The sequence below is a fragment of the Macaca fascicularis genome, chromosome 2 (assembly GCF_037993035.2).
Source record: "Macaca fascicularis isolate 582-1 chromosome 2, T2T-MFA8v1.1".
Taxonomy (NCBI): domain Eukaryota; kingdom Metazoa; phylum Chordata; class Mammalia; order Primates; family Cercopithecidae; genus Macaca; species Macaca fascicularis.
In genome coordinates this window covers 161920185-161947500 of record NC_088376.1, presented here as the reverse complement: position 1 = coordinate 161947500, position 27316 = coordinate 161920185, and the positions used below count along the sequence as shown (strand labels likewise).

General features: G+C 35.8%; 1 protein-coding gene across 6 annotated transcripts in view; it reads left to right on the top strand.

Annotated features, from left to right (window-relative positions):
• Positions 1–27316, top strand: part of STXBP5L (syntaxin binding protein 5L) — a 478212-nt gene that overhangs the window by 360787 nt on the left and 90109 nt on the right. For all 6 annotated transcript variants that reach the window (XM_005548039.4, XM_005548040.4, XM_074033375.1 and 3 more), the window contains one exon: positions 19017–19082. In XM_005548039.4, coding sequence (XP_005548096.1) covers positions 19017–19082 — 66 coding nt within the window. The remainder of the gene's footprint in view (positions 1–19016; positions 19083–27316) is intronic.

The following is a 27316-nucleotide window of genomic DNA, read 5'->3' as shown; positions in this document are numbered from 1 at the left end:
GATCTACCACAATCAAGTGGGTTTCATACCAGGGATGCAGGGATGGTTTAACATACACAAGTCAATAAATGTGGTATATCACATAAACAAAATTTAAAATCATATGATCATGTCAATAGATGCAGAAAAAGCATTTGATAAAATTCATCATCACTTTATGATTAAAACCCTCAGCAAAATCAGCATGGAAGGAAAACAATTAAGGGTAATAAAAGCCATCTATGACAAATTTACAGCCAACATTATACAGAATGGGGGAAAGCTGAAAACATTTCTCCTGAGAATTAGAAAAGAACAAAGATGCCCACTTTCACCACTTCTAGTCAACACAGTACTGGAAGTCTTAGCCACAACAACCAGACAAAAGAAATAAATAAAGGGCATACAAATCAGTAAAGAGGAAATCCAACTGTCGCTGTTTGCCAATGATATGATTGTATGCCTAGAATACCCTAAAGACACATCCAAAAAGCACATAGATCTGATAAGTGTATTTGGTAAAGTTTTAGGATACAAAATCAATGTACACAAATCAATAGCACTGCTATATACCAATAGTGACGAAGCTGAGAATCAAATTAAGAACTCAACCCCTTTTACGACAGCTATAATGAAATAAAATAAAATACTTAGGAATTTACCTAACTAAGGAGGTGAAAGATCTTTACAAGGAAAACTACAAAACACTGCTGAAATAAATAATGGACAACACAAAAAAAATGAAAATACATGCCATGCTCATGGATGGGTAGAATCAATATTGTGAAAATGACCATACTATCAAAAGTAATCTACAAATTCAATGGAATTTCCATCAAAATACCATCATTATTCTTCACAAAACTAGAAAAAAACAATTCTAAAATTCATTCACACAGAACCAAAAAAGCCCACATAGTCAAAGCAAGACTAAGCAAAAAGAAAAAATCTGGAGGCATCACATTTCTTGACTTCAACTACACTACAAAGCTATCGTTACCAAAACCTCATGGTACTGATATAAAGAGAGGCACATAGAACAATGGAACAAAATAGAGAGCCCAGAAATAAAGACAAATACTTGCAGCCAACTGATCAACAAAGCGAACAATAATATAAAGTGGGGAAAGGACACCCTATTTAATAAATGATCCTGGCATAATTGACAAGCCACATGTAGAAAAATGAAACTGAATCATCATCTCTCCCCTAATACAAAAATCAACTCAGGATTAATCAAAGACTTAAATCTAAGACCTGAAACTATAGAAATTCTGAAGATAACATTGGAAAAACCTGTCTAGACATTGACTTAAACATAGACTTTATGACCAACAACCCAAAAGCAAATGCAGCAAAAACAAAGATAAATAGATGGAACTTAATTAAACTAAAAACTTCCTCACAGCAAAATAAATAATCAGTAAACAGACAACCCATAGAGTGGGAGAAAATTTTCACAAACTATGCATCTGACAAGGACTAATATCTAGAATCTATAAGGAACTCAAATCAGTGAGGAAAAAAATCAAATAATTCCATCAAAAAGTGGATTAAAGACATGAATAGACAATTCTCAAAAGAAAATATACAAATTGCCAAAAAACATGTAAAAATGCTCAGCATCACTAATTATCAGGAAAATGCACATCAAAACCACAATGCAATACCATCTTTCTCCTGCAAGAATGGCCATAATTTAAAAATCAAAAATAATACATGTTAGCGTGGATATAGTGAAAAGGGAACCCTTTCACACTGCTAATGGGAATGTAAACTACTACAACTACTATGGAAAACAGTATGAAGATCCCTTAAAGAACCAAAAGTAGATCTACTATTTGATCCAGCAATCCCACCACTGGGTATCTACCCAGAGGAAAAGAAGTCATTATATGAAAAAGACACTTGCACATGCATGTTTATAACAGCACAATTCACAATTGCAGTAATATGGAACCAACCAAATGCCCATCAATCAACGAGTGGATAAAGAAAATGTGATATATCATGGAATACTACTCAGCAATAAAAAGTAATGAAATAATAGCATTTGCAGCAACCTGGATGGAGCTGGAGACCATTATTCTAAGTGAAGTAACTCAGGAATGGAAAACCAAACATTGTAAGTTCTCACTTATAAGTGGGAGCTAAGCTATGAGGATGCAAAGACATAAGAATGATACTATGGACTTTGGGGACTCAAGGAAAAGGGTGAGAGGCAGGTGAGGGATAAAAGACGACACATTGGGTACAGTGCACACTGCTTGGTTATGGGTGCACTAAAATCTCAGGAATCACCATTACTTATCCATGTAAATAAACACGACTTGTTACCCAAAAACCTATTAAAATGAAAAAAATTAAAAAATTTTTAAAAACTAAAACAACTCAAATTTTTGTTAAGTAAATGGATAAACAAATTCTGGCAAATCCAAACAATGGTGCTCTACTCCACAATAAAAGGGAATATACTATTGATAAATGCTACAACATGGATGAATCCAAAATAATTGTAGTGAGTAAAAATAATCAGGAGAAAAAGGACACATTACTGTATGATTCCATTTATACAGAATTCCAGGAAATGAAAACAAATGCATAGTGTCAGAAAGTAGATTAGTAATTGCCTGGGAATGGGAAGGGACACATGTGATGAGGGCTGGAAGAGAGGGTTACAAGAGGGCACAAAGAAACTCTTGGGCATGACAGATGTGTTTATTATGTTAATTGCAGAGATGGTTTTATGGATGTATACGTATGTCAAAATGTATTCCAATAGTACATTTTACAAACATATTAATTAAACCTTAACAAGCCTATTTTTTAAAAGAAGAACTAACGCAAAGAAGAGCAGGGAACAGCACATTCCAGACAGAGTGAACAGCTTATAAGAAGGTTATAGGCTGGGCGCCGTGGCTCACGCCTGTAATCCCATCACTTTGGGAGGGCGAGGCAGGCGGATCACCTGAGGTCAGGAGTTCGAGACCAGCCTGGCCAATATGGTGAAACCCTGTCTCTACTAAAAATACAAAAAGTTAGCCGGGTGTATTGGTGGGCGCCTGTAATCCCAGCTACTTGGGAGACTGAGGCAGGAGAATCGCTTGAACCTGGGAGGCAGAGGTTACAGTGAGCCGAGATGGTGCCATTGCACTCCAGCCTGGGCAACAAGAGCAAAACTCTGCCTCAAAAAATAAATCAATAAATGAAATAGAAGGTTCTAAGATGGTAAAGGGCTTAACTATATCATCTAGAAACAGGAAGAATGCAAGGAAGCTGACAGTGTTGTGCAGAAGAGAAAAAATAAGTGAAGATTTTGTTGTAGAGATGAGTAAGGACAAGATCATAAAAGCTTCTGAAGTAATTATAAGAAATTCTATTTTAATTTAAGCAGGGGAATGATACGCTTTGGTTTATGACTAAAAATATCCACACTGCTGTGTGAAGAAAATATTGTGGAACCAAAAATGAAATCAAGCTGGTGTACCCATTAGAAGGCGAGTATTGCACTCCAGCAGGAAATGAAGGTGGCCTTGACTAGGGTGATAGCAATGCTGTGGGAGAAAAAAGGATAGATTCAGAAATCATTAGCATTTACAGAGCTACTGATTATAATTCAATGTGAGAGATAAGAGAGTGGAATCAAAGATTATTCCCAGATTTTGGCTTGAGCCACTGATTGTGATGATATTTTTCACAAAGGTGAAGAAGTTTGAGATAGGAGGGGGCATGTGGTGGTAGGAAATAAAGAGTTCAGTTTTAGACATGCTAAATTTTATTATGTCTTTTGTATAAATGGAGATGTCAAGTGGACAAGTAAGTCTGAATATCAGATGAGAGGTCTAGGGCAATAATTTGAGTCTTTAGCGTATAGGTGGTATATAATGGCATGGGAATAAATGAAATTACCTAGAAGAAGAGGAGGGGAAGGAGGAAGCGGAGAAGGAAGATGACAAGAGAGAAAAAGAGAAAGCGAGAGAGAGACAGAAGGAAGTAGGGAAGAAAAGGAGACTTGTGGATAGAGATGTCAGGAATTTGACATTTAATTTCAGGAAGAAGAGGAGTTGCCGGGGAGAAGAGAAAAAGGAAAAGACCTTCACAGAAGAGAAAACAAACAAACAAACAAAAACTGGGGAATGTTTCAAGAAGTAGTAAACTCCATCAGATGCTACAGATAAGCTAAGTAGGATAGGTTCAGAAAAGTGATTAGAGTGTGTCTGGCTCTGCGAAAGTTGTTAGTGACCCTTTAAAAAGCAATTTTAGAAAAGCAATGATATAGAAGCCAAAATATTGTTAAACTGAAGAGCAGCAGGTGAGGAAACAGCACAACTGAATACCTCTTTAAAGATATTTGGTTATGAAGGGGTGCCAAAAAATAGATTAATACCTGGATTGGAGTAAGATGTTAAAAGGAGCAGTTTGGAGTTTTTTAAATTTTAGAGAAAAGAGCATATTTTTAATTTATGTGAATATAGAATGATCCATAGAAAAAGAGATTGAGAATAAGCGAGAGAGGGGATAACTAAAGGAACAAAACTCTTAAGAAAGTGAGAAGGAATGGGAATCAGAGCACAGGTACAAGGACTGATATTTAATAGGAGGCTTTGTCTGTTATTATAGACAGACTTTTTAAAAGAAATGAGAGAGCTACAGAATGAAGAGATACATTGAAAAGTACATTGTTTCAATGAGAGATGAAACAAGTGATTGTTATATCTGATTTTCAGTTCAGTATTTTAGTAGGTTTGTTTTTCTTTTAAAATCAGTTTTACAGTGTAGATTTCTTACTACAAAGCTTTGTATTGAAAATCAACTACACTGAATTGTAATTAGTAGGAAAAAATACGTTTCTATCTTTGAATTTACAAAAATCAACAAAAACATACAAAATACGGGAGATACTACTTAGCAGTATGTGTGAATGTTCTTAACGTTAGTTAATAGTAATCTCATTGTGAGTCAGAAGGGCATATCACGAGGTCAGGAGATTGAGACCACGGTGAAACCTCGTCTCTACCAAAAAAAAAAAAATTACAAAAAATTAACCGTGTGTGGTGGCAGGCGCCTGTAGTCCCAGCTACTCGGGAGGCTGAGGCAGGAGAATGGAATGAACCCGGGAGGCGGAGCTTGCAGTGAGCCAAGATCGCGCCACTGCACTCCAGCCTGGGCAACAGAGTGAGACTTCATCTCAAATAAATAAATAAATAAATAAATAAGTAATAAATAAAACAGGCTTTCAACTAGGCGTGATATTGTCCCCCAGGGATATTTGGCAATGTCTGTGGACTTTTTGATTGCCACAACTGAAGAGTAGGGATAGTCTACTGACACCTACATCTACAATGTATTTCTACAACAAAATATTATCTGGCTGAAATGTGAAATCAAATTGAAAACATTTAGAACATAATGGTAAATAATAATTTAGTAAGAAAAAGTTTTAAAGTGTAGACTATATGGATTCTATTTTTCATTTTTTGATGAACCTTAGTGCCGTTTTCCATCGCAGCTGTACCATTTTACATTCCCACCAACAGTGTACAATGATTCCAATTTCTCCACATCCTCATCAACACTTGTTATTTTCTGTTTTTGTTTGTTTGTTTTGTTTTTTATAATGGCCATCCTAACAGGTATGAGGTGATATCTCATTGTAGTTTCTTCTGCATTTCCGTGATAATTAGTGATGTTGATTAGTGATGTTATTTTTGTATAACTATTGGCTATTTGTATTATCTTACATAATATGTGACAATAAATTCAAAATACATTTAAAAATTAAATGTAAAACCTAAAACTGTAAAACTTCCAGAAGAAAATATGGGTGAAGAGCTTCATAACATTGGTCGTAGCAACGAATTCTTGAATATGACATGAAAGGCATAGGTAATAAAGGCAAAAATACATAAGTGATACTGCATCAAACTAAAACCTTCTACACAACCTAAATATCTGCAGACAGATGAATAAATAAAGAAAATGTGGTACATACATACAATGGAATATTAGCCTTAAAGAAGAAGAAAATCTTGTCATATTCTACAACATGATGAGCCTTCAGGACATTACACTAGATGAAATAAGCCAGTCATAGAAGGACAAATACTATATGATTCTACTTACATGGCGTATATCTAAAATAGTCAAACTCACAGAAGCAGAAGGTAGAAGAATGATTGCCAGGATCTGTGGAGAGAGAAAAATGGAGAGCTGCTCTTCAGTAGATACACAGTTTGAGTTATACGAGATGAATAAGTTCTAAATATCTGCTGTACAACAGTATGAATATGGTAAACAATACTGTAATGTACAGTTAAAATTTTATTTAGAAAGTAGATTTCATGTTGTGTGTTTTTTACCATTGAATATATGTGTTGATTATATATGTAGAGTTAAGTGTCTTTTGGCTTCCTCTCCTAATTATAAGAACCTTTGTGAACTCAGTGTAGGGTAATAATCACCAACAGCATCTTTTCAACTGTATTTGCTCTCCTAGCAGATCTTGTAACCATCAGCATGGAAGGATAATATATAATCCTATATTCATCTTTGACCTCTGAATTGAGGCATTAGGTTGACAAAAAATCAAAAGCAAGTTTCATGAAATCATCTATCGTTGTCATTTTTTAAAACAGTATTGTTATCTTTTCCCATAGCAACATGAAAAGCAAACAAGGAAGATATTTTATAGAAATAATTAAGCTGGTGATGTTTTTCCTCCTTGAGGGTTTCGTATTCATAGAAATCTTGAGGATAAAGGTTTCATATTCTAAAACTGTTTTTTCAGAGACAGTAACATTTAAACGTTTTTATGGAAAGGTCAAGGCACCCTTTATACTTAGTACCAAGGAACCTAAATTGGACTTTTTGAATAAAAGGCATTCCTTTCAAAAACAAAAGTTCACATGATTGCTTTAATAATATATTGCACAGTAGTAGGAACTATCAGTTAACTTGAATACAGGTCAATAGAAATGATCCAAACAGAAGCAGAGTTAAAAAATAATAATAATTAAGCTAAATGGATATCAGTGACTTTGGCTGAAATTTTTTCCAAATTTGATGAAAAACATCAACTTAAAGATCCAAGAAGCTCAGAACACCCTAAACTAGAAAAATACAAAAGGGCTGGGCATGGTGGTTCATGCTTGTAATCCCAGTACTTTGGGAGGCTGAGGCAGGCGGATCACTTGAACTCAGGAGTTCAAGACCAACCAGACTGACATGGTGAAACCCTGTCTCTACCAAAAACTACAAAAAATTAGCTGGCCATGCACTTATGGTCCCAGCTACTTGCGAGGCTGAGGTTAGAGGATCACCTGAACTGGGAGGCAGAGGTTGCAGTGAGCCTTGATTGCCGCACTGTACTCCGGCCTGGGCAACAGAGACCCCATCTCAAAAAAAAAAAAAAAAAAAAAAAAATATATATATATATATACACACACACACACACACACACACACACACACACATACACACACATATATAGATATATAAGAAAACCACACTTAAGACTTTATAGTCAAACTACTAAAACTAACATACAAGAGAAAATCTTAAAAGCAGTACAGAAACATACACACATACACAAATATAAGGGAACAATATGAATAAAGAGTGATTTTTTTCCATCAGAAATAATTGAAGCTAGAGACAACATAATGACATCTTTTAAGTGCTAGAGAAAAATAATTGTCAATCCAGAATTCTATATCTAGCAAAAATATCATTCAAAAATGAAAGTACATGAATTAACAGATCTGTACTATAAGCAATAAAGAAAATTTGTAAAGCAGATAAAAAAAAAGATGGAAAATTATGAATACAGGTAAGAATGAAAAGCACTAGAAATAATAAATATGTGGGTAAATATAAAAAGGTATTTTGTCTTTCCTTAAATTCTTTGTTACTTTTTCAGAAGTAACAATGTATTATAGGATTTATAACATGTGGAAGTAGAATGTATGACAACAGTAACACAAAATATAGAAGAGAAGTATACAGAATTATACTGCTTTTTTAAACATAGGAGAAGTAATGTAAGAATAATTAAAGATAGACTGTAATGAATCTAACAAATAGATGCACATTATAGTCCCTAGAACAACCATTAAAGAAAATAAAACAGAGAGGTGTAGCTAAGAAGCCAAAGAGATGGTAAAATGGAATACTAAGTATATTTTATTTTCTCGAAAGACAGAAATAAGGAACAGTAAAAAAAAAAAAATAGAACTGAGGGGACAAATTGAAAACAATTAGAAAGATGATAGACATAAACTTAACCCCATAAAGATTATATTAAATGTTAATAGAGTAAACATTCCAAAAAAAGAAAAAGAGCTTCTGAAATAAGATTAAAAAGAAACAAATACCAAAAACAGTGTATATACTGTTTATAAAAGATGCACGTTAATTATAGAAACATAAATAGGTTGAAAGTCAAAGAAGGGGAAAAGAATTCCATGAAAACACTAACACCAAGAAAGCTGATATGGCTATATTAATATTAGATGAAGTAGACTTCAAGGTAAGGAGACAGAGAAACAGTTCAAATTAATAAAATAAATGACCAGAATGATTTAAAAATCCTACATACTTGCATAAACCTAATAAGAAATATTCAAAATAATATATGAAGCAAAAACTGTCAAACCTAGAAATAGACAATGCTACCATCATTGATGGAAATGCATCATTTCTCTTTAGTAACTGACAGAACAAAGAGACAAAAATTGGTAAGGTTATAAAAAACTAAAGCAACTCTCTTTACCAAATTGATCAAATTACATACACACCTACACAATGCAATTGAAAATACAAATTATTTTCATGTAAACATGTAACATTCATAAGGATAGACTGTGCGATAAAACAAGTTATAATAAATTACAAATAATTGACATTAAGTAGAATACGTTCTCTGGCCACAAAAGGAATTAAATTAGGAATCAACAATATGTATAAAATTCCCTAATACTTGAAAATTAAGCAACACATCTCTAAATAGCTTATAGCTTAAAAAAGAAATTACAAAGGGAATTTTAAAATATTTTTGAACTCAGTGAAAGTACAAACACAACATATCAAAATTAATGAGATGCTACTGAAGCAGTGCCTAGAGGAAAATTTAGAACATTAGATGCTATGTTAGATTTTTTTTTAATCTCAACTTCATGATCAAAAGCTCTTAAGACATTAAAAAGTAAGAGCAATGAAAACCACTCAATGTAAAGGAAATAATAATCATCAAAAATGAATGAAATGGAGCTCAAACCAGAGTAGATCAACAAAACCCCAAAACAGTTCTTCAAAAATATTATATAAAACCCTAACAACACTGATCCAGAAAAAAAAAACAAAGTAATACCAGGAGTGGAAAAAAAAAGCATTACTGTGGATTCTACAGACATGAAAGATAATAAAGTAAGATTATTAACTCTATTCCCAGAAACTGGCAATTTAGATGAAATTAAGAGATCCCTTGAAAGACAAAACTTACCAAATCTAACACCAAACACATTGGAAAGTATAAGTAACTCCTATCATGAAAATTTTTGAATTCAAAATTAAATACCCACAATGAAGAAAACTACAAGCCCCAGATGGCTGCACTTGTTAACTCTATCAAACATTTAAGGAAGAAGTAACACCAATCTTATGCAAATTCTTCCAGGAAATATAAGAAGAAGGAAATCTTTCCAACTGTTTATCTGAAACCAGCACAATGTTGATAACTAAAACTTGACAAAGACAGTACAATAAAAGTACAAGTCAGTCTCGTTTATGGAACTAGATGCAAAAATCAGAAATAAAATATTAGCAAATGGAAGACAAACATATAAAAGAAAGATAAAGCATCATAACCAAAGTGGGTTTATCCCAGGAATGCAAGTTTAAAATTTGAAAATCAATGAATGTAAAATACTGATTAACATAATAAAGGAGAAAATAATACAATCATCTCAATACATGTGAAAACATTTGACAAAATTAAATATTTTAAAATAAAAATCCTTAACAAAACAAGAATAGAAGAATATTTCCTCAATAGAATAAATCCTACTAAGAAAAATCTACAGCATCATACTTGATTGTGAAATACTGAACTTTTTTTTTTAGGATCAGTAACCAGAAGAGGATGTTTACTATCATCACTTTTATTCAACATTGCAGTTGATAACCTAGTAAGGACAAAAAGCAAGATTAAAAAATTATATGCCTAAAGATTAGAAAGAAAATTTAAAACTCTCTTTACTTGCCAATGGTATGATGGTGTAGGTAGAAAACCCAAAGGAAACTACAAAAATAATAAGTGAATTTAGGAAGATTGAAGAATGCATGTCAGTAGACAACAATTAATTATATTTCCATATAAATAACAGCAAACAATTTGGAAATGAACTTTAAAAAAATACCATGTACAGGATAGACTTCCAGCTGGCAGCCTGAGGAGTATCATGGACCTATTCCTGAGTGAAAAAGGATAATTTGTGAAAGGTATTTTAAAAACAACCACGTACAATCTCCGGAAATTTTCCTAAGGGCATATAGCAAATGAAGAAATATTTATTCAAGAAAATCTACTGAAACTTGGTAGAAACAATGAGAGTCTGTGGCACTTGAACCACAACTCACTTAATTCCTCTCCCCCTTCCAGGTTGCCAGCATTTCTCATCCCCTCCAACTCCAAGTTGAAGAGACCAAATTCCTGGGAAGTGTTATCAAGAGGTCAGAGGCTCCCTTCTGCCCATCCCCCACTCACAGGACAGAAGCTCTACCCCATGCATAGACCTCAGTACCATAAATACTGAGTCCCTGATTACCCTTACCCCATCTTGCTCGTAGGGCAGAAGTTTTATGCTAGAAAAGATAAGCTAAGAAGACCAGAGGATACCACCTTTGCCCAGGGCCCAGACTAGTGGCTCAAAGGTTTTTCCCAGGAAAGAAACGCAGTCTACCTGAATAGAGAGCTTCAAAGCCCTCCCCAAAGTGACTAGCCTTACACGAAACAGTGTGGGAAAGTTCAAGCCTAAGTGTGCTCTCAAAACCAATGGGAAATTTGGTGATAATGAAATGAGAGGAAGTAATTGATAGCACCTCTTAATTAGGGGCAACAAACTATACCATATGTAAGCTAGTTCACCAGTGAGAACCAGTGAAAGAGACTGCTAAGAAGAGCCCTCCTGGGATTTAAACCTCAAAGACTAGCCTCAAAAATGACCCCTTATCAAATTAAATTAGATCAGAATACTGTACAATGTATGTCCCAGGGTACTGTCAAAAATAATAGAACATTTCGTGGATGCTAAGCTTTAAAAACAATAAAATAATAGAGCAATTACCCAGCTGTGATTCAGCAGTGTAACAGCTGTATATGATATTAACAGAGGCAGACAGCTTAACAGAGAGATGAAGGAGATAATCAAAGAGAAACCTGCTAAAATTACTGCCATCCCAGAGTGACTGTATATACACTGAATACTGTGCCTTCTGAGAAGCAACCTCAAAATCTTCACAATGTAGAAGAAATAAACCTCATGAAAATAGTCTAGCCGAGTCACTAAATAAATAAATAAGCAAACAGCAAAAACTGGAGGGGAGAGAGAGGAATCAGTCATCAGTACCTGGAAGTGCTACAATATATTACCTAAAATATCCAGTTCTCAACAAAATATCATGAGACTTGCAATGAAACAAAGTGTGGCTCATTCACAGGGAAAAAAAAGGCAACAAAAATTTCCTGTGAGAAGACCCAGATGTTGGATTGAACAGACCAAGACCTCAAAACCACCATTATAAATATGCTTAAAGAACTCAAAGACACTATGCTTAAAGAAGTAAAGGAAGCTATGATGACAATGTCTCATCAAATCAAGAACACAAATAAAGAAACAGAAGTTACAAAAGGAACCAAATGGAAATTCTGGAGTTGAAAGGTACAGTAAGTGAAAAGAAAAATTCAGTAGTGGGACTCAACAGTAGATTTGAACTAGCAAAAATAACGACAAGTAAACTTGAAAATAGATTGATAGAGACAGTGCATTCTGAAGGACAGAGAGAAAAAAAAGTGAAGAAAAATAAAGCCTCAGAGAAACATGGGACACAATTAAGGGCACCAACATATACATACTAGGATTAGCAGAAGGAAAGGAGAGACAGAGAAAGGAGAAAAATATGTGAAAAGATAATGACTGAAAACTTCCCAAATTGGCCGGGCGCGGTGGCTCAAGCCTGTAATCCCAGCACTTTGGGAGGCCGAGACGGGCGGATCATGAGGTCAGGAGATCGAGACCATCCTGGCTAATACGGTGAAACCCCGTCTCTACTAAAAAATACAAAAAACTAGCCGGGCGAGGTAGTGGGCGCCTGTAGTCCCAGCTACTCGGAGGCTGAGGCAGGAGAATGGCGTAAACCCAGGAGGCGGAGCTTGCAGTGAGCTGAGATCCGGCCACTGCACTCCAGCCTGGGTGACAGAGCGAGACTCCGTCTCAAAAAAAAAAAAAAAAAAAAAAAAGAAAACTTCCCAAATTTTATGAAAAGCATTAATCTACACATCTAAGAAGTTCAATAAACTCCGAGAAGATAAATGGAAAAATATCTACAACCAGATGCATCATAGTAAACACACTGAAACATGCTTCAAGGCAAAAACAAAAAGAAAATCTTGAAAGCAATAAGAGAAAAACGACGTGTCACATACATGAAACTCTTAACAAGATTAACAGCTCATCAGTAACAATGGAGGCCAAAAGGGAATGGGATGACATATTCAAATTGGTCAAATGAAAAAACTGTCATTCAAGAAACTTATATCCAGAGGGGAACAACACGCTGGGGCCTGTTGTGGGGGCAGGGGGAGGGAGAGCATCAGGATAAATAACTAATGAATGTGGGGCTTAATGCCTAGGTGATGGGTTGATAAGTGCAGCAAACCACCATGGCACATGTTTACCTATATAAGAAACCTGCATGTCCTGCACATGTATCCCAGAACTTAAAATAAAATTAAATTTTTTAAAAAACTTTATATCCAGCAAAAGTATTTTTCAAAAAATTAGCTGAAATAGACATGGTCAGGTAAACAAAAGCTGAGAGAATTTATTACTAGCAGAGCCACCTTACAAGAAATACTAAAGGAAGTTTTTCAGGCTGAAAGAAAGTGAACCTAGATTGTAATTTAAATCTACACAAAGGATCAAAGAGCATTGTTAAGGTAACCATGTAATTACGAAAGAATATAAATGCATATTTCTTCTCTCAGCTAATTTTTAAAGCAGTTTATAAAACAACATATGTATATATAATTGTTATTTGGGGATCTATAACATATAGAAATTAAATATATTTGTCAATAACAGTACAAAGGAAGTGGGTGAGAGGAAAGTTGTGTTTGAGTAAACAGTAAAATGGTAAATCAGAAGGTTATAAATATATTCTTGTTCTTCTTATTTCTTAGCTTTTATAAAAGAAATAAAATTATATAAAGTAGTAATTATAATGTTTTATTGGTTTATAAAATGTATAGATTTAATTTGTATACCAATAACGGCACATAGGAGAGAATACAGCTATTAAAAATGAACATTTCTGTATCTCACTGGAATTAAGTCAGTATACATCTGAAGTAGACTCCGATAAGATGTATGCAGTAAGTTCTAATGTATATGGTAAGTTTTTCCACTAGGAAAACTCCACAAAATATGGTGAAAGATTAATTAAAGGAAAAAAATGCCACACAAGAAAATATTCACTTAATGCCAAACAAAGTAGTGAAAGAGGACTAGAGGATCAAAAAAAGACATAAGACAGAGAAAACCAAAAGGAAAATGACAAGTGTAATGCAAATATATCGATAATATTAAATGTTAAGGGATTAAACAATCCAATCAAAAGACATAGACTGTGAGACTGTTTTTAAAAAAAAGTCAAGATCTGACTATATCCTGTCTATAAGAGAGATTTTAGATTTAAAGGTATAAATAGGTTGAAAATGAATGGAAAAAGATCATATGAACAACAGCCATAAGAAAACTGGAATTACTATACTAGTACCATTTGAAAAAATAGATTTTAAAGCAAGCAGAATGTCACTAGAATAAAAAGAGACCTTTTACAATGATAAAAGTGTCAATCAAGATGATATAATTATAAACATATATGTCCCAAATAACAGAGTTACAAAATACGTGAAGCAATGCCTAACATGATCAAAAAGATAAATTCAACGATAATTGTTGGAAATTTCAAAAGTTCCACTTTTAAAAATAGATACAATAACTAGACAGAAGATCAAAAAAGAATGAGATGACTGGAAAAATGCTATGTAGAAGACCTCGATACCAAAATCTCCAAAATATTGCAGAAAGAAACATTTTAAAAATTATTTAAATGGAGGGGAATACCAGGTTTACAGGTTGGAAGACTCAATTTTTAAAAGATCTTTCGTCTACCAAATTAAGCTCTATGTTTATCACAGTCCTATAAAAAAAATCTAACAATTATTTGTAGAACTTGAGAAAGTGATTCTAAAATTTATATGGAAATACAAAGGATCTGGAATAACCAAAACACTCTTGGAAAAGAAGAAAAAAATTGGAGAACTTCACTACCTGATTTCAAGATGTGCCTTGAAGCTACGTTAATTATGATAGTGTGGTAATTGAAAAAAAAAGACAAACCAATCATTACAAAATAAAAAGTCCAGTAATAGATCCACACGTGTATGGCCAATTTGTTTTTGACAAAGGCACCAATAAAAATCAATGAAGAAAGTCTTTTTAACAAATAATAGTGGAACAACTGGGCAAACAAATAGGAGGAAAAATGAACTTTAATCCCTACTTCATGTCACAACGAATCATTTTTAAAGTTCTAGAAGAAAACAAAGAATAATATCTTCATGACCATAGGTTTGGCACTGACTACTTAGACAGGAATCAAAAAGAAATTAAATAAAAATAATAAATTGTTTTTAAAGTAAATTAAATTTCTGCTCATCAAAAGACACTATTAAGAGGCCAGGCGTGGGCCGGGCACAGTGGCTTACGAGGTGGGCGGACCACGAGATTACAGATCTTGAGGAGATCCAGACCACCTGGCTAACACAGTGAAACCCCGTCTATACTAAAAATACAAAAAATTAGCCGGGCGTGGTGGCGGGCGCCTGTAGTCCCAGCTACTCTACTCCAAAGGCTGAGGCAGGAGAATGGCGTGAACCCAGGAGGCGGAGCTTGCAGTGAGCCGAGATTCCACCACTGCACTCCAGTCTGGGCGACAGAGCGAGACTCCACCTCAAAAAAAAAAAAAAAGGGCCAGGCATGGTGGTTTATGCCTGTAATCCTAGCACCTTGGGAGACCAAGGCGGGTGGATCACTGGAGGTCAGGAGTTGGAGACCAGCCTGGCCAACATGGTGAAACCATGTCTCCACTAAAAATACCAAAATTAGCCAGGCACGGTGGCCCGCACCTGTAATCCCAGCTATTTGGGAGGGCTGAAGCAGGAGAATCACTTTTACCTGGGAGGTGAAGGTTGCAGTGAGCCAAGATTGCCCCGCTGCACTCCAGCCTGGGCAACAGAGCAAGACTCTGTCTCAAAAAAAAGAAAAACACCATTAAGCAAATTAAAAGATAACTCACATACTGAAAGAAAATATTCATAATGCCTATTTTGACTAATAATTCTTACCTAAAATATATGAAGAATTCTTACTACTACATAACACAAATGTAAGCAGTCCAACATAAAGAATAAGCCAAAGAGTTGAATAGGATCATGAAGATATATGATTAGCCAATAAGCACATGAAAATGTTCCAACTATCAATAGTCATCAGAGAAATTTAAAATCATAATAACATACTACTATGACCAGAAGGACTAAGATTTTAAGAGACTATATTACCTAGTGTTGGTGGAGATATTGAGCAATTGGAACTCCCGTAAGTTGCTAGGGAGAATGCAAAATGAACAGACCCTGTCGTAGCATAGTGGAAAGATTATGGAAGTCTTTAAGGGAAAAACAAAAACAAATCAAAGATTTTCACATATAGGTATTTATTGTAGCATTATTTAGTATAGTAAAGATTGGAAAATCCAAATGTTTCACAATGGAGGAATGTTAAATTAAAAGTATGGTATATCTTTATAATGATTTGATAAAATGTTTTAAATGGTGGAATTGTTTATGAAATAAATGTTATTTAGAGAAATCAGAATATGAAACTGTCTTTATTGGATTAAAAATCATCATGGAAGGGGCCAGGCATGATGGCTCACACCTGTAATCCCAACACTTTGGGAGGCCGAGGCAGGCAGATCACTTGAGGTCAGGAGTTCGAGACCAGCCTGGCCAATATGGTGAAACCTTGTCTCTACTAAAAATATAAAAATTAGCTGGGTTTGGTGGCACACACCTGTAATCCCAGCTACTTGAGAGGCTGAGGCAGGAGAATTGGTTGAGACCCAGGAGGTGGAGGTTGCAGTGAGCTGAGATGGCACCAGTGCATTCCAGCCTGGGCTACAGAGTGAGACTCTGTTTCAAAAAAAAAAAAAAAAGGAAGGAAGAAAAAAGCCAAAGTCATGATGAAATTGTGTATTTTTTAATCCCCTCCATCACTTTTCTGTATCTTCCAAGTTTTCTAGAGGGACAAAGCATTACTTCTATAGTACAAAAAATGTTTATTTTAAAATAATGATTGCTTTGAATAACTATATAGTATTTAATGATGATAACTATAAAACTATTTGCTTTAGGGTTTTGACACATTGTAAATTGGCACATGGAAGTAGTTTTACTATTATTGTTAGATCCATATTCAGTTCAGTTCCTACCTTCATCAGGAAAGTAGGTGAATTCAGAAGGAGCTAGGGAAAATGACAGAATCAATAGACAGTACAGAAATAGAAATGATGGTGTTTTCCAGACAAATGAGCTTAGCTCTTTAACCACCAAATTTTGCATTTTAAAATTTTGATGAAACTCTTTCTAACATATGCATCATGCTTTCTTACTTACTAACTATATTATAGTGACCAAATCCCATCCTACCTCCTAGCTGTTTAGCTTTGGAGAATTGATGTAATAACCTTTCTTCCTTGTTTTCTTATCTGTATGATGGGGTTAATATTAAAACCCCTCTCATTGTATTGGTAGGTGTGAAAAGGATAATTTATATAAAGTATTTAGCAGAGGATTGGGTACAAAATAATAGATGTCACTTTCTGTTATTACTATTACTACAAAGAACGTGTGGCACAGTAGCCATTCAATAGATTTGATTCACTGACTCAACTTACAATAATGTCTTTAAAGCCTTTCAGAGATCTGTAAAACACCTACCTCTGTTAAATGGTCCCAGATCACTCACTCACTAGTCATTATAGTTCCTTTCTCTGCCCATTCTTTCACTGTTCCACGTTACTTTTCTTAATGTTTCTAGTTCTAGCAGCCTCCTCCTCTTTATAACTTGCAGTTTCTAATTTGCTGTCAGATAGCAAAGCCTGTTTAAGTCAGTACACTTTCAAGGAGTGCCTGGAAAACTCTTATAGCAACTCTGTGGATTAACATTTATTGCTTATTTAGTCAAACTTTTTCCTATCTAATTTGTATATCTAGGGTTAAGACTGTGTTCAACATAGTTTAGTTTGATGAATATCTATTTCCAGATTAATGGTAACATTTATATCAGCAAATATTATGTGTACTATGATTATAAACAGAAATTTAAAATTGGATGAGCATTAAATTGAAAGTCTTGAAAATAATGTTCAATGAAGAAAGAAATAGAGCAAACAATAAGCTTTGGAGTTGGTATTCAGTGCTCTATCAGCAATTGAAATATGAGTGCAGAATAATATAGTATGTAAAAATCTGAGTCCTGTGTCCTTTTCAAGCTCTGTTATTGACTTCTCTGACTTTGAATAAATAGCTTAAACTCTTTGAAGTTACAGTTTCTCACTTATAAAACACAAGAGTTGGGCTACGTTGTCACAAGGCACCTTTCAGTTTCAAAATTCTGGGTTTTTTTGGACCTACCGCAAGCTTATTGTTATAAATTGTATAAAGAAGAGGGTGATGGGAAAGAATAGGAACAAAGATTATTTCGATCATTGAAAATAGCTCTCAAATGTTTCTGAGCATGGAGACAGATTAAAATAGAAACTATGAATATTTATTTCACAAAAGAAAGTCTGTGAGACTTTATAACAAAGATAGAAAAACCATAGTGAAGAACATTTTACAAATACTATATAAATACAGATTGGCAAGTACAGAGAATTATAAAATGTTTATTAATCTGTGTGTCTATTGTTGCATTTGTCAGAAAAGTGGCAGAATAAAATATAAGAAATATGAGAAAGAGAAAAATATAGTGCTTATTATAAGGAATTTGATACTATTGAACGAAACACAGTATGTAATATACAATACTACATTTTTATAAATAAATACAAAATTTAGAATTCGTAGCAGTTTTTAAAGATCTTTTAAAAGCCAATAATCATATCGCCTGAGAGGATATTTGATTAGGTATTGTTAAAACCCCTTCTAATTCTTATTATTTATTATCTATTTTCAGATAAAATTGGGTCATTTATTAAAGTAGCTATTTCTTATAAAAATAGTAAAAAAAAGGATTTTATATGTTTGTGCCATCCATGTTTAAATAATCTTGTGTGTCAATCAGTTACTGCTCCTTATTTTTTCCTGTATCATTTGTTTAAACAAATTTTCAAAATAGGCCAGGCATGTTGGCTCACACCTGTAATCCCAGCACTTTGGGTAGGTGAGGTGGGAGTATTGCTTGAGCCCAGGAGTTCAAGATGAGCCTGGGCAACATACTGAGACCCTATCTCTATAAAGAGAAAAAAAATTAATAAAAATATTTTTAAAATTCAGAATAATTGACATAACTTGGTCATGGTAAAGTAGTTTTCACATGGAAAAAAAAGCCTTTTAAACTTGTAGGAATTAAGAAATTAGAATAACCTACAAAAGACTAGGAAAATTTATCTCATTTTTTTCATTGTATTTTCAGGTTTAACTGAACTGAATGACAATCCAGTTCCCCTAGAACTTGAGCGCTGCAAGTCTCCTACCTCAGGTAAACGTGAGTGGTATTTTTCAAGATTCTGGTAGTTCACTGGAGTAATCTATTGCTTTATTTTCATGATCTTTATAATGTGAAATTTATAATTTTAGTAATTAGGTGTAATTCCATTCATTAAATTTACTGTAAGCAAATTTGATTCCAAATATAAAATATGAATAAATGTCTTTTAAAATACTTTTATCTTAAAATAAAATTAAGATCAGAAGTATAAGTGCAACACTTTAAAAGACATTTTAAAGGAAAGTTATTTTGCAGATACATTAATAATACTTACTAAGTATCAAATAAAAATTGGTAATATACAGAAACTTGTCATCCTCTGGCCAGAGCTGAATTAGTGGGAAATATACAGTATACATGCAGGAGCAAATGATACCATTCCTCTGGACCACAGTTTGGAAACATGTATATTCATTAATTGACAAAGAAAAATGATAATAGAATATGATATGAAGCAAAACATCAAGACAAAGTGTGTACCCATTAAAATATATTTAAAATGTGAGAATAAGATTCCCAGGGATACATCTTTAAGGTACTGTATGTCAAAAAAAAAAAGTTAACAGTTATTTTTGGGTGGTGGGATTATGACTGGTTTGCCTGTTTTTTAAAATTTTCATGTATTTGATAATTCTGATTTTTCTATAATGTATATATAGTTTTGTGTAAGTTTCTAAACACCAAAATAATTAGGTTTGTCTTTACTGAATGACAGATCTGTTCTTACAGACAAGAAATTATAGTTCATTTTTATTTTTATTATTTTTTATTATTTTTATACTTTAAGTTCTAGGGTACATGTGCACAATGTGCAGGTTTGTTACATATGTATACATGTGCCATGTTGGTGTACTGCACCCATTAACTCGTCATTTACGTTAGGTATATCTCCTAATGCTATCCCTCGCCCATCACCCAACCCCAGGACAGGCCCCGGTGTGTGATGTTCCCCTTCCTGTGTCCAAGTGTTCTCATTGTTCAATTCCCACCTATGAGTGAGAACATGCGGTGTTTGGTTTTCTGTTCTTGCAATGGTTTGCTGAGAATGATGGTTTCCAGCCTCATCCATGTCCCTACAAAGGACTTGAACTCATCCTTTTTTTATGGCAGCATGGCATTCCATGGTGTATATGTGCCACATTTTCTTAATCCAGTTAATCACTGATGGACAGTTGGGTTGGTTCCAAGTCTTTGCTAGTGAATAGTACCTACGTGTGCATGTGTCTTTATACTAGGATGATTTGTAATCCTTTGGATCTATACTCAGTAATAGGAAGACTGGGTCAAATGGTATTTCTAGTTCTAGATCCTTGAGGAATCACCACACTGTCTTCCACAGTGGTTGAACCAGTTTACACTCCCACCAACAGTGTAAAAGTGTTCCTATCTCTCCATATCCTCTCCAGCACCTGTTGTTTCCTGACTTTTTAATGATCGCCATTCTAACTGGTGTGAGATGGTATATCACTGTGGTTTTGATTTGCGTTTCTCTGATGGTGAGTGATGATGAGCATTTTTTCATGTGTCTGTTAGCTGCATAGAAGACTTCTTTTGAGAAGTATCTGTTCATATCCGTCACCCACTTTTTGATGGGTTTTTTTTTTCCTTCTTCTAAATTTGTTTGAGTTATTTGTAGATTCTGGATATTAGCCCTTTGTCTGATGAGTAGATTGCAAAAATTTTCTCCCATTCTGTAGGTTGCCTGTTCACTCTGATGGTAGTTTCTTTTGCTGTGCAAAAGTTCTTTAGTTTAATTAGATGCCATTTGTCAGTTTTGGCTTTTGTTGCCATTGCTTTTGGTGTTTTAGACATGAAGTCCTTGCCCATGTCTATGTCCTGAATGGTATTGCCTAGGTTTCCTTCTAAGGTTTTTATGGTTTTAGGTCTAGCATTTAAGTGTTTAATTGATCTTGAATTAATTTTTGTTTAAGGTGTAAGGAAGGGATCCAGTTTCAGCTTTCTACATATGGCTAGCCAGTTTTCCCAGCACCATTTATTAAATAGGGAATCCTTTCCCCATTTCTTGTTTTTGTCAGCTTTGTCAAAGATCAGATGGTTGTAGGTGTGCGATGTTATTTCTGAGGCCTCTGTTCTGTTCCATTGGTCTATATCTCTGTTTTGGTACCAGTACCATGCTGTTTGGTTGCTGGAACCTTGTAGTATAGTTTGAAGTCAGATAGCATGATGCCTCCAGCTTTGTTCTTTAGGATTGTCTTGGCAATGTGGGCTCTTTTTTTATTCCATATGAATTTTAAAGTAGTTTTTTTCCAATTCTGTGAAGAAAGTCATTGGTAGCTTGATGGGGATGGCATTGATTGGGCAGTATGGCTATTTTCACAATATTGATTCTTCCTATCCATGAGCATGGAATGTTCTTCAATTGTTTGTGTCCTCTTTTATTTCATTGAACAGTGGTTTGTAGTTCTCCTTGAAGAGGTCCTTTACATCCCTTGTAAGTTGGATTCCTAGGTGTTTTATTCTCTTTGAAGCAATTGTGAATGGGAGTTCACTCATGATTTGGCTCTCTGTTTGTCTGTTATTGGCATATTAGAATGCCTGTGATATTTGCACATTGATTTTGTGTCCTGAGACTTTGCTGAAGTTGCTTACCAGCTTAAGGAGATTTTGAGTTGACATGTTGAGGTTTTCTAAATATATAATCATGTCATCTGCAAACAGTGACAATTTGACTTCCTGTTTTCATAACTGAATACCCTTTATTTCTTTTTTTTTCTTTTTTTTTTAAAATTATACTTTAAGTTCTAGGGTACATGTGGATAATGTGCAGGTTTGTTACATATGTATACTTGTGCCATGTTGGTGTGCTGCACCCATCAACTCCTCAGCACCCATCAACTCGTCATTTACATCAGGTATAACTCCCAATGCAATCCCTCCCTCCTCCCCCCTCCCCGTGATAGGCCCCGGTGTGTGATGTTCCCCTTCCCGAGTCCAAGTGATCTCATTGTTCAGTTTCCACCTATGAGTGAGAACATGCAGTGTTTGGTTTTCTGTTCTTGCGATAATTTGCTGAGAATGATGGTTTCCAGCTGCATCCATGTCCCTACAAAGGACACAAACTCATCCTTTTTATGGCTGCATAGTATTCCATGGTGTATATGTGCCACATTTTCTTAATCCAGTCTGTCACTGATGGACATTTGGGTTGATTCCAAGTCTTTGCTATTGTGAATAGTGCCGCAATAAACATATGTGTGCATGTGTCTTTATAGCAGCATGATTTATAATCCTTTGGGTATATACCCAGTAATGGGATGGCTGGGTCATATGGTACTTCTAGTTCTAGGTCCTTGAGGAATCGCCATACTGTTTCCATAATGGTTGAACTAGTTTACAATCCCACCAACAGTGTAAAAGTGTTCGTATTTCTCCACATCCTCTCCAGCACCTGTTGTTTCCTGACTTTTTAATGATTGCCATTCTAACTGGTGTGAGATGGTATCTCATTGTGGTTTTGATTTGCATTTCTCTGATGGCCAGTGATGATGAGCATTTTTTCATGTGTCTGTTGGCTGTATGAATGTCTTCTTTTGAGAACTGTCTGTTCATATCCTTTCAAACTATACTACAAGGCTACAGTAACCAAAACAGCATGGTACTGGTACCAAAACAGAGATATAGACCATTGGAACAGAACAGAGTCCTCAGAAATAATACCACACATCTACAGCCATCTGATCTTTGACAAAGCTGACAAAAACAAGAAATGGGGAAAGGATTCTCTATTTAATAAATGGTGCTGGGAAAATTGGCTAGCCTTACGTAGAAAGCTGAAACTGGATCCTTTCCTTACTCCTTATACAAAAATTAATTCAAGATGGATTAGAGACTTAAATGTTAGACCTAATACCATAAAAACCCTAGAAGAAATCCTAGGGAATACCATTCAGGACATAGGCATGGGCAAGGACTTCATGTCTAAAACACCAAAAGCAACGGCAGCAAAAGCCAAAATTGACAAATGGGATCTAATTAAACTAAAGAGCTTCTGCACAGCAAAAGAAACTACCATCAGAGTGAACAGGCAACCTACAGAATGGGAGAAAATTTTTGCAATCTACTCATCTGACAAAGGGCTAATATCCAGAACCTACAAAGAACTCAAACAAATTTACAAGAAAAAAACAAACAACCCCATCGAAAAGTGGGCAAAGGATATGAACAGACAGTTCCCTTTATTTCTTTCTCTTGCCTGATTGCCCTGGCCAGAACTTCCAACACTATGTTGAATAGGAGTGGTGAGAGAAGGCATCCCTGTCTTGTGCCTGTTTTCAAAGGGAATGCTTCCAGTTTTTGCCCATTCATTATGATATTGGCTGTGGATCTGTCATAAAAGACTCTTATTATTTTGAGATATGTCCCATCAATACCTAATTTATTGAGAGTTTTAGCACGAAGGGCTGTGGAATTTTGTCAAAGACCTTTTCTACATCTATTGAGATAATCATGTGGTTTTTGTCTTTGGTTCCATTTATATGCTGGATTACATTTATTGATTTGCATATGTTCAACCAGCCTTGCATCCCAGGGATGGAGCCCACTTGATCATGGTGGATAAGCTTTTTGATGTGCTGCTGGATTTGGTTTGCCAGTATTTTATTGAGAATTTTTGCATTGATGTTCATCAGGGATATTGGTCGAAAATTCTCTTTTTTGTGTGTGTGTCTCTGTCAGGCTTTGGTATCAGGATGATGTTGGCCTCGTGAAATGAGTTAGGGAGGATTCCCTCTTTTTCTATTGATTGGAATAATTTCGGAAGGAATGGTACCAGCTCCTCCTTGAACCTCTGGTAGAATTCAGCTGTGAATCCATCTGGTCCTGGACTTTTTTAGGTTGGTAGGCTATTAATTATTGCCTCAATTTCAGAGCCTGTTATTGGTCTATTCAGGGATTCAACTTCTTCCTGGTTTAGTCTTTGGAGGGTGTGTGTGTCCAGGAATTTATCCATTTATTCTAGATTTTTTAGTTTATTTGTGTAGAGGTGTTTATATTATTCTCTGATGGTAGTTTGTATTTCTGTGGGATCGGTGGTGATATCCCCTTTCTCATTTTTTATTGCATCTATTGGATTCTTCTCTCTTTTCTTCTTTATTAGTCTTGCTAGTGGTCTATCAATTTTGTTGATCTCTTTAGAAAAACAGCTGCTGGATTCATTGATTTTTTGAAGGGTTTTTGTGTCTCTATCTTCTTCAGTTCTGCTCTGATTTTAGTTATTTCTTGCCTTCTGGTAGCTTTTGAATGTGTTTGCTCTTGCTTCTCTAGTTCTTTTAATGATGATGTTAGGGTGTCGATTTTAAATCTTTACTGCTTTCTCTTCTGGGCATTTAGTACTATACATTTCCCTCTACACACTGCTTTAAATGTGTCCCTGAGATTCTGGTATGTTGTGTCTTTGCTCTCATTGATTTCAAAGAACGTCTTTATTTCTGCCTTCATTTTGTTACGTTCCCAGTAGTCATTCAGGTTGTTCAGTTTCCATGGAGTTGAGCAGTTTTGATTGAGTTTCTTAATCCTGAGTTCTAGTTTGATTGCACTCTTGTCTGAGAGACAGTTTGTTATAATTTCTGTTCTTTTACATTTGCTAAGGAGTGCTTTACTGCCAACTATGTGGTCAGTTTTGGAATAAGTGCGATGTGGTGCTAAGAAGAATGTATATTCTGTTGATTTGGGGTGGAGAGTTCTGTAGATGTCTATTAGGTCCACTTGGTGCAGAGCTGAGTTCAATTCCTCGATATCCTTTTTAACTTTCTGTTGCATTAATCTGTCTAATATTGACAGTGGGGTGTTAAAGTCTCCCATTATTATTTTGTGGCAGTCTAAGTCTCTTCATAGGTCTCTAAGGACTTGCTTTATGAATCTGGGTGCTCCTGTATTGGGTGCATATATATTTAGGATAGTTAGCTCTTCTTGTTGAATTCATCCCTTTACCATTATGTAATGACCTTCTTTGTCTCTTTTGATCTTTGTTGGTTTAAAGTCTGTTTTATCAGAGACTGGGATTACAACCCCTGCCTTTTTTTGCTTTCCATTTGCTTGGTAGATCTTCCTCCATCCCTTTATTTTGAGCCTATGTGTGTCTCTCTATGTGAGATGGGTCTCCTGAATACTGCACACTGATGGGTCTTGACTCTTTATCCAATTTGCCAGTCTGTGTCTTTTAATTGGGCATTTAGCCCATTTACATTTAAGGTTAATATTGTTATGTGTGAATTTGATCTTGTCATTATGATGTTAACTGATTATTTTGCTCGTTAGTTGATAAAGTTTCTTCCTAGCATCGATGGTCTTTACAATTTGGCATGTTTTTGCAGTGGCTGGTACCGCTTGTTCCTTTCCATGTTTAGTGCTTGCTTCAGGAGCTCTTGTAAGGCAGGCCTGGTGGTGACAGAATCTCTCAGCATTTGCTTGTCTGTAAAGGAGTTTATTTCTCCTTCACTTATGAAGCTTAGTTTGGCTGGATATGAAATTCTGGGTTGAAAATTCTTTTCTTTAAGAATATTGAATATTGGCTCCCACTCTCTTCTGACTTATAGAGTCTCTGCTGAGAGATCTACTGTTAGTCTGATGGACTTCCCTTTGTGGCTAACCCGACCTTTCTCTCTGGCTGTCCTTAACATTTTTCCTTCATTTCAACTTTGGTGAATCTGACAATTACGTATCTTGGAGTTGCTCTTCTCGAGGAGTATCTTTGTGGTGTTCTCTGTATTTGAATGTTGGCCTGCCTTGCTAGGTTGGGGAAGTTCTCCTGGATAATATCCCGCAGAGTTTTTTCCAGCTTGGTTCCATTCTCTCCATCACTTTTACCTACACCAAACAGACGTAGATTTGGTCTTTTCACATAGTCCCATATTTCTTGGACGTTTGTTCATTTCTTTTTACTCTTTTTTCTCTAAACTTCTCTTCTCGCTTCATTTCATTCATTTGATCTTCAATCACTGATACCCTTTCTTCCAGTTGATCGAATCGGCTACTAAAGCTTCTGCATTCATCACATACTTCTCGTGCCATGGTTTTCAGCTCCATCAGGTGAGTTAAGGAGTTCTCTCCACTGGTTATTCTAGTTAGCCATTCGTCTAATCTTTTTTCAAGGTTTTTAGCTTCTTTGCGATGGGTTCGAACTTCCTCCTTTAGCTCAGAGAAGTTTAATCTTCTGAAGCCTTCTTCTCTCAACTCGTCAAAGTCATTCTCCATCTAGCTTTGTTCCATTGCTGGCGAGGAGCTGCATTCCTTTGGAGGGAGAGAGGTGCTCTGATTTTTAGAATTTTCAGCCTTTCTCCTCTGTTTATTCCCCATCTTTGTGGTTTTATCTACCTTTGATCTTTGATGATAGTGATGTACAAATGGGGTTTTGGTGTGGATGTCCTTTCTGTTTGTTAGTTTTCCTTCTAACAGTCAGGACCCTCAGCTGCAGGTCTGTTGGAGTTTGCTGGAGGTCCACTCCAGACCCTGTTCGCCTGGGTATCAGCAGCAGCGGCTGCAGAACAGTGAATATTGCTAAACAGCAAATGTTGCTGCCTGATCATTCCTCTGGAAGCTTCATCTCAGAGGGGTACCCGGCTGTGTGAGGTGTGAGTCTGCCCCTACTGGGGGGTGCCTCCCAGTTAGGCTACTTTGTGGTCAGGGACCCACTGAGGAGTCAGTCTGTCCATTCTCAGATCTCAAACTCTGTACTGGGAGAACCACTACTGTCTTCAAAGCTGTCAGACAGAGACAGTTAAGTCTGCAGAGGTTTCTGCTGCCTTTTGTTCAGCTATGCCCTGCCCCCAGAGGTGGAGTCTACAGAGGCAGGCAGGCCTCCTTGAGCTGCAGTGGGCTCCACTCAGTTCAAGCTTCCTGGCTGCTTTGTTTACCTACTCAAGCCTCAGCAATGGCAGGCGCCCCTCCCCAGCCTCGCTGCCACCTGGCAGTTCAATCTCTGCTGTGCTAGCAACGAGCGAGGCTCCATGGGCGTGGGACCCTCCAAGTTAGGCATGGGATACAATCTCCTGGTGTGCCGTTTGCTAAGACCATTGGAAAAGTGCAGTATTAGGGTGGGAGTGACCCAATTTTCCAGGTGCCATCTGTCACAGCTTCCCTTGGCTAGGAAAGGGAATTCCCTGACCCCTTGTGCTTCCCAGGTGAGGTGATGTCTTGCCCTGATCCAGCTCACGCTTGGTGGGCTGCACCCAGGTCCTACACCCACTGTCCAACAAGCCCCAGTGAGA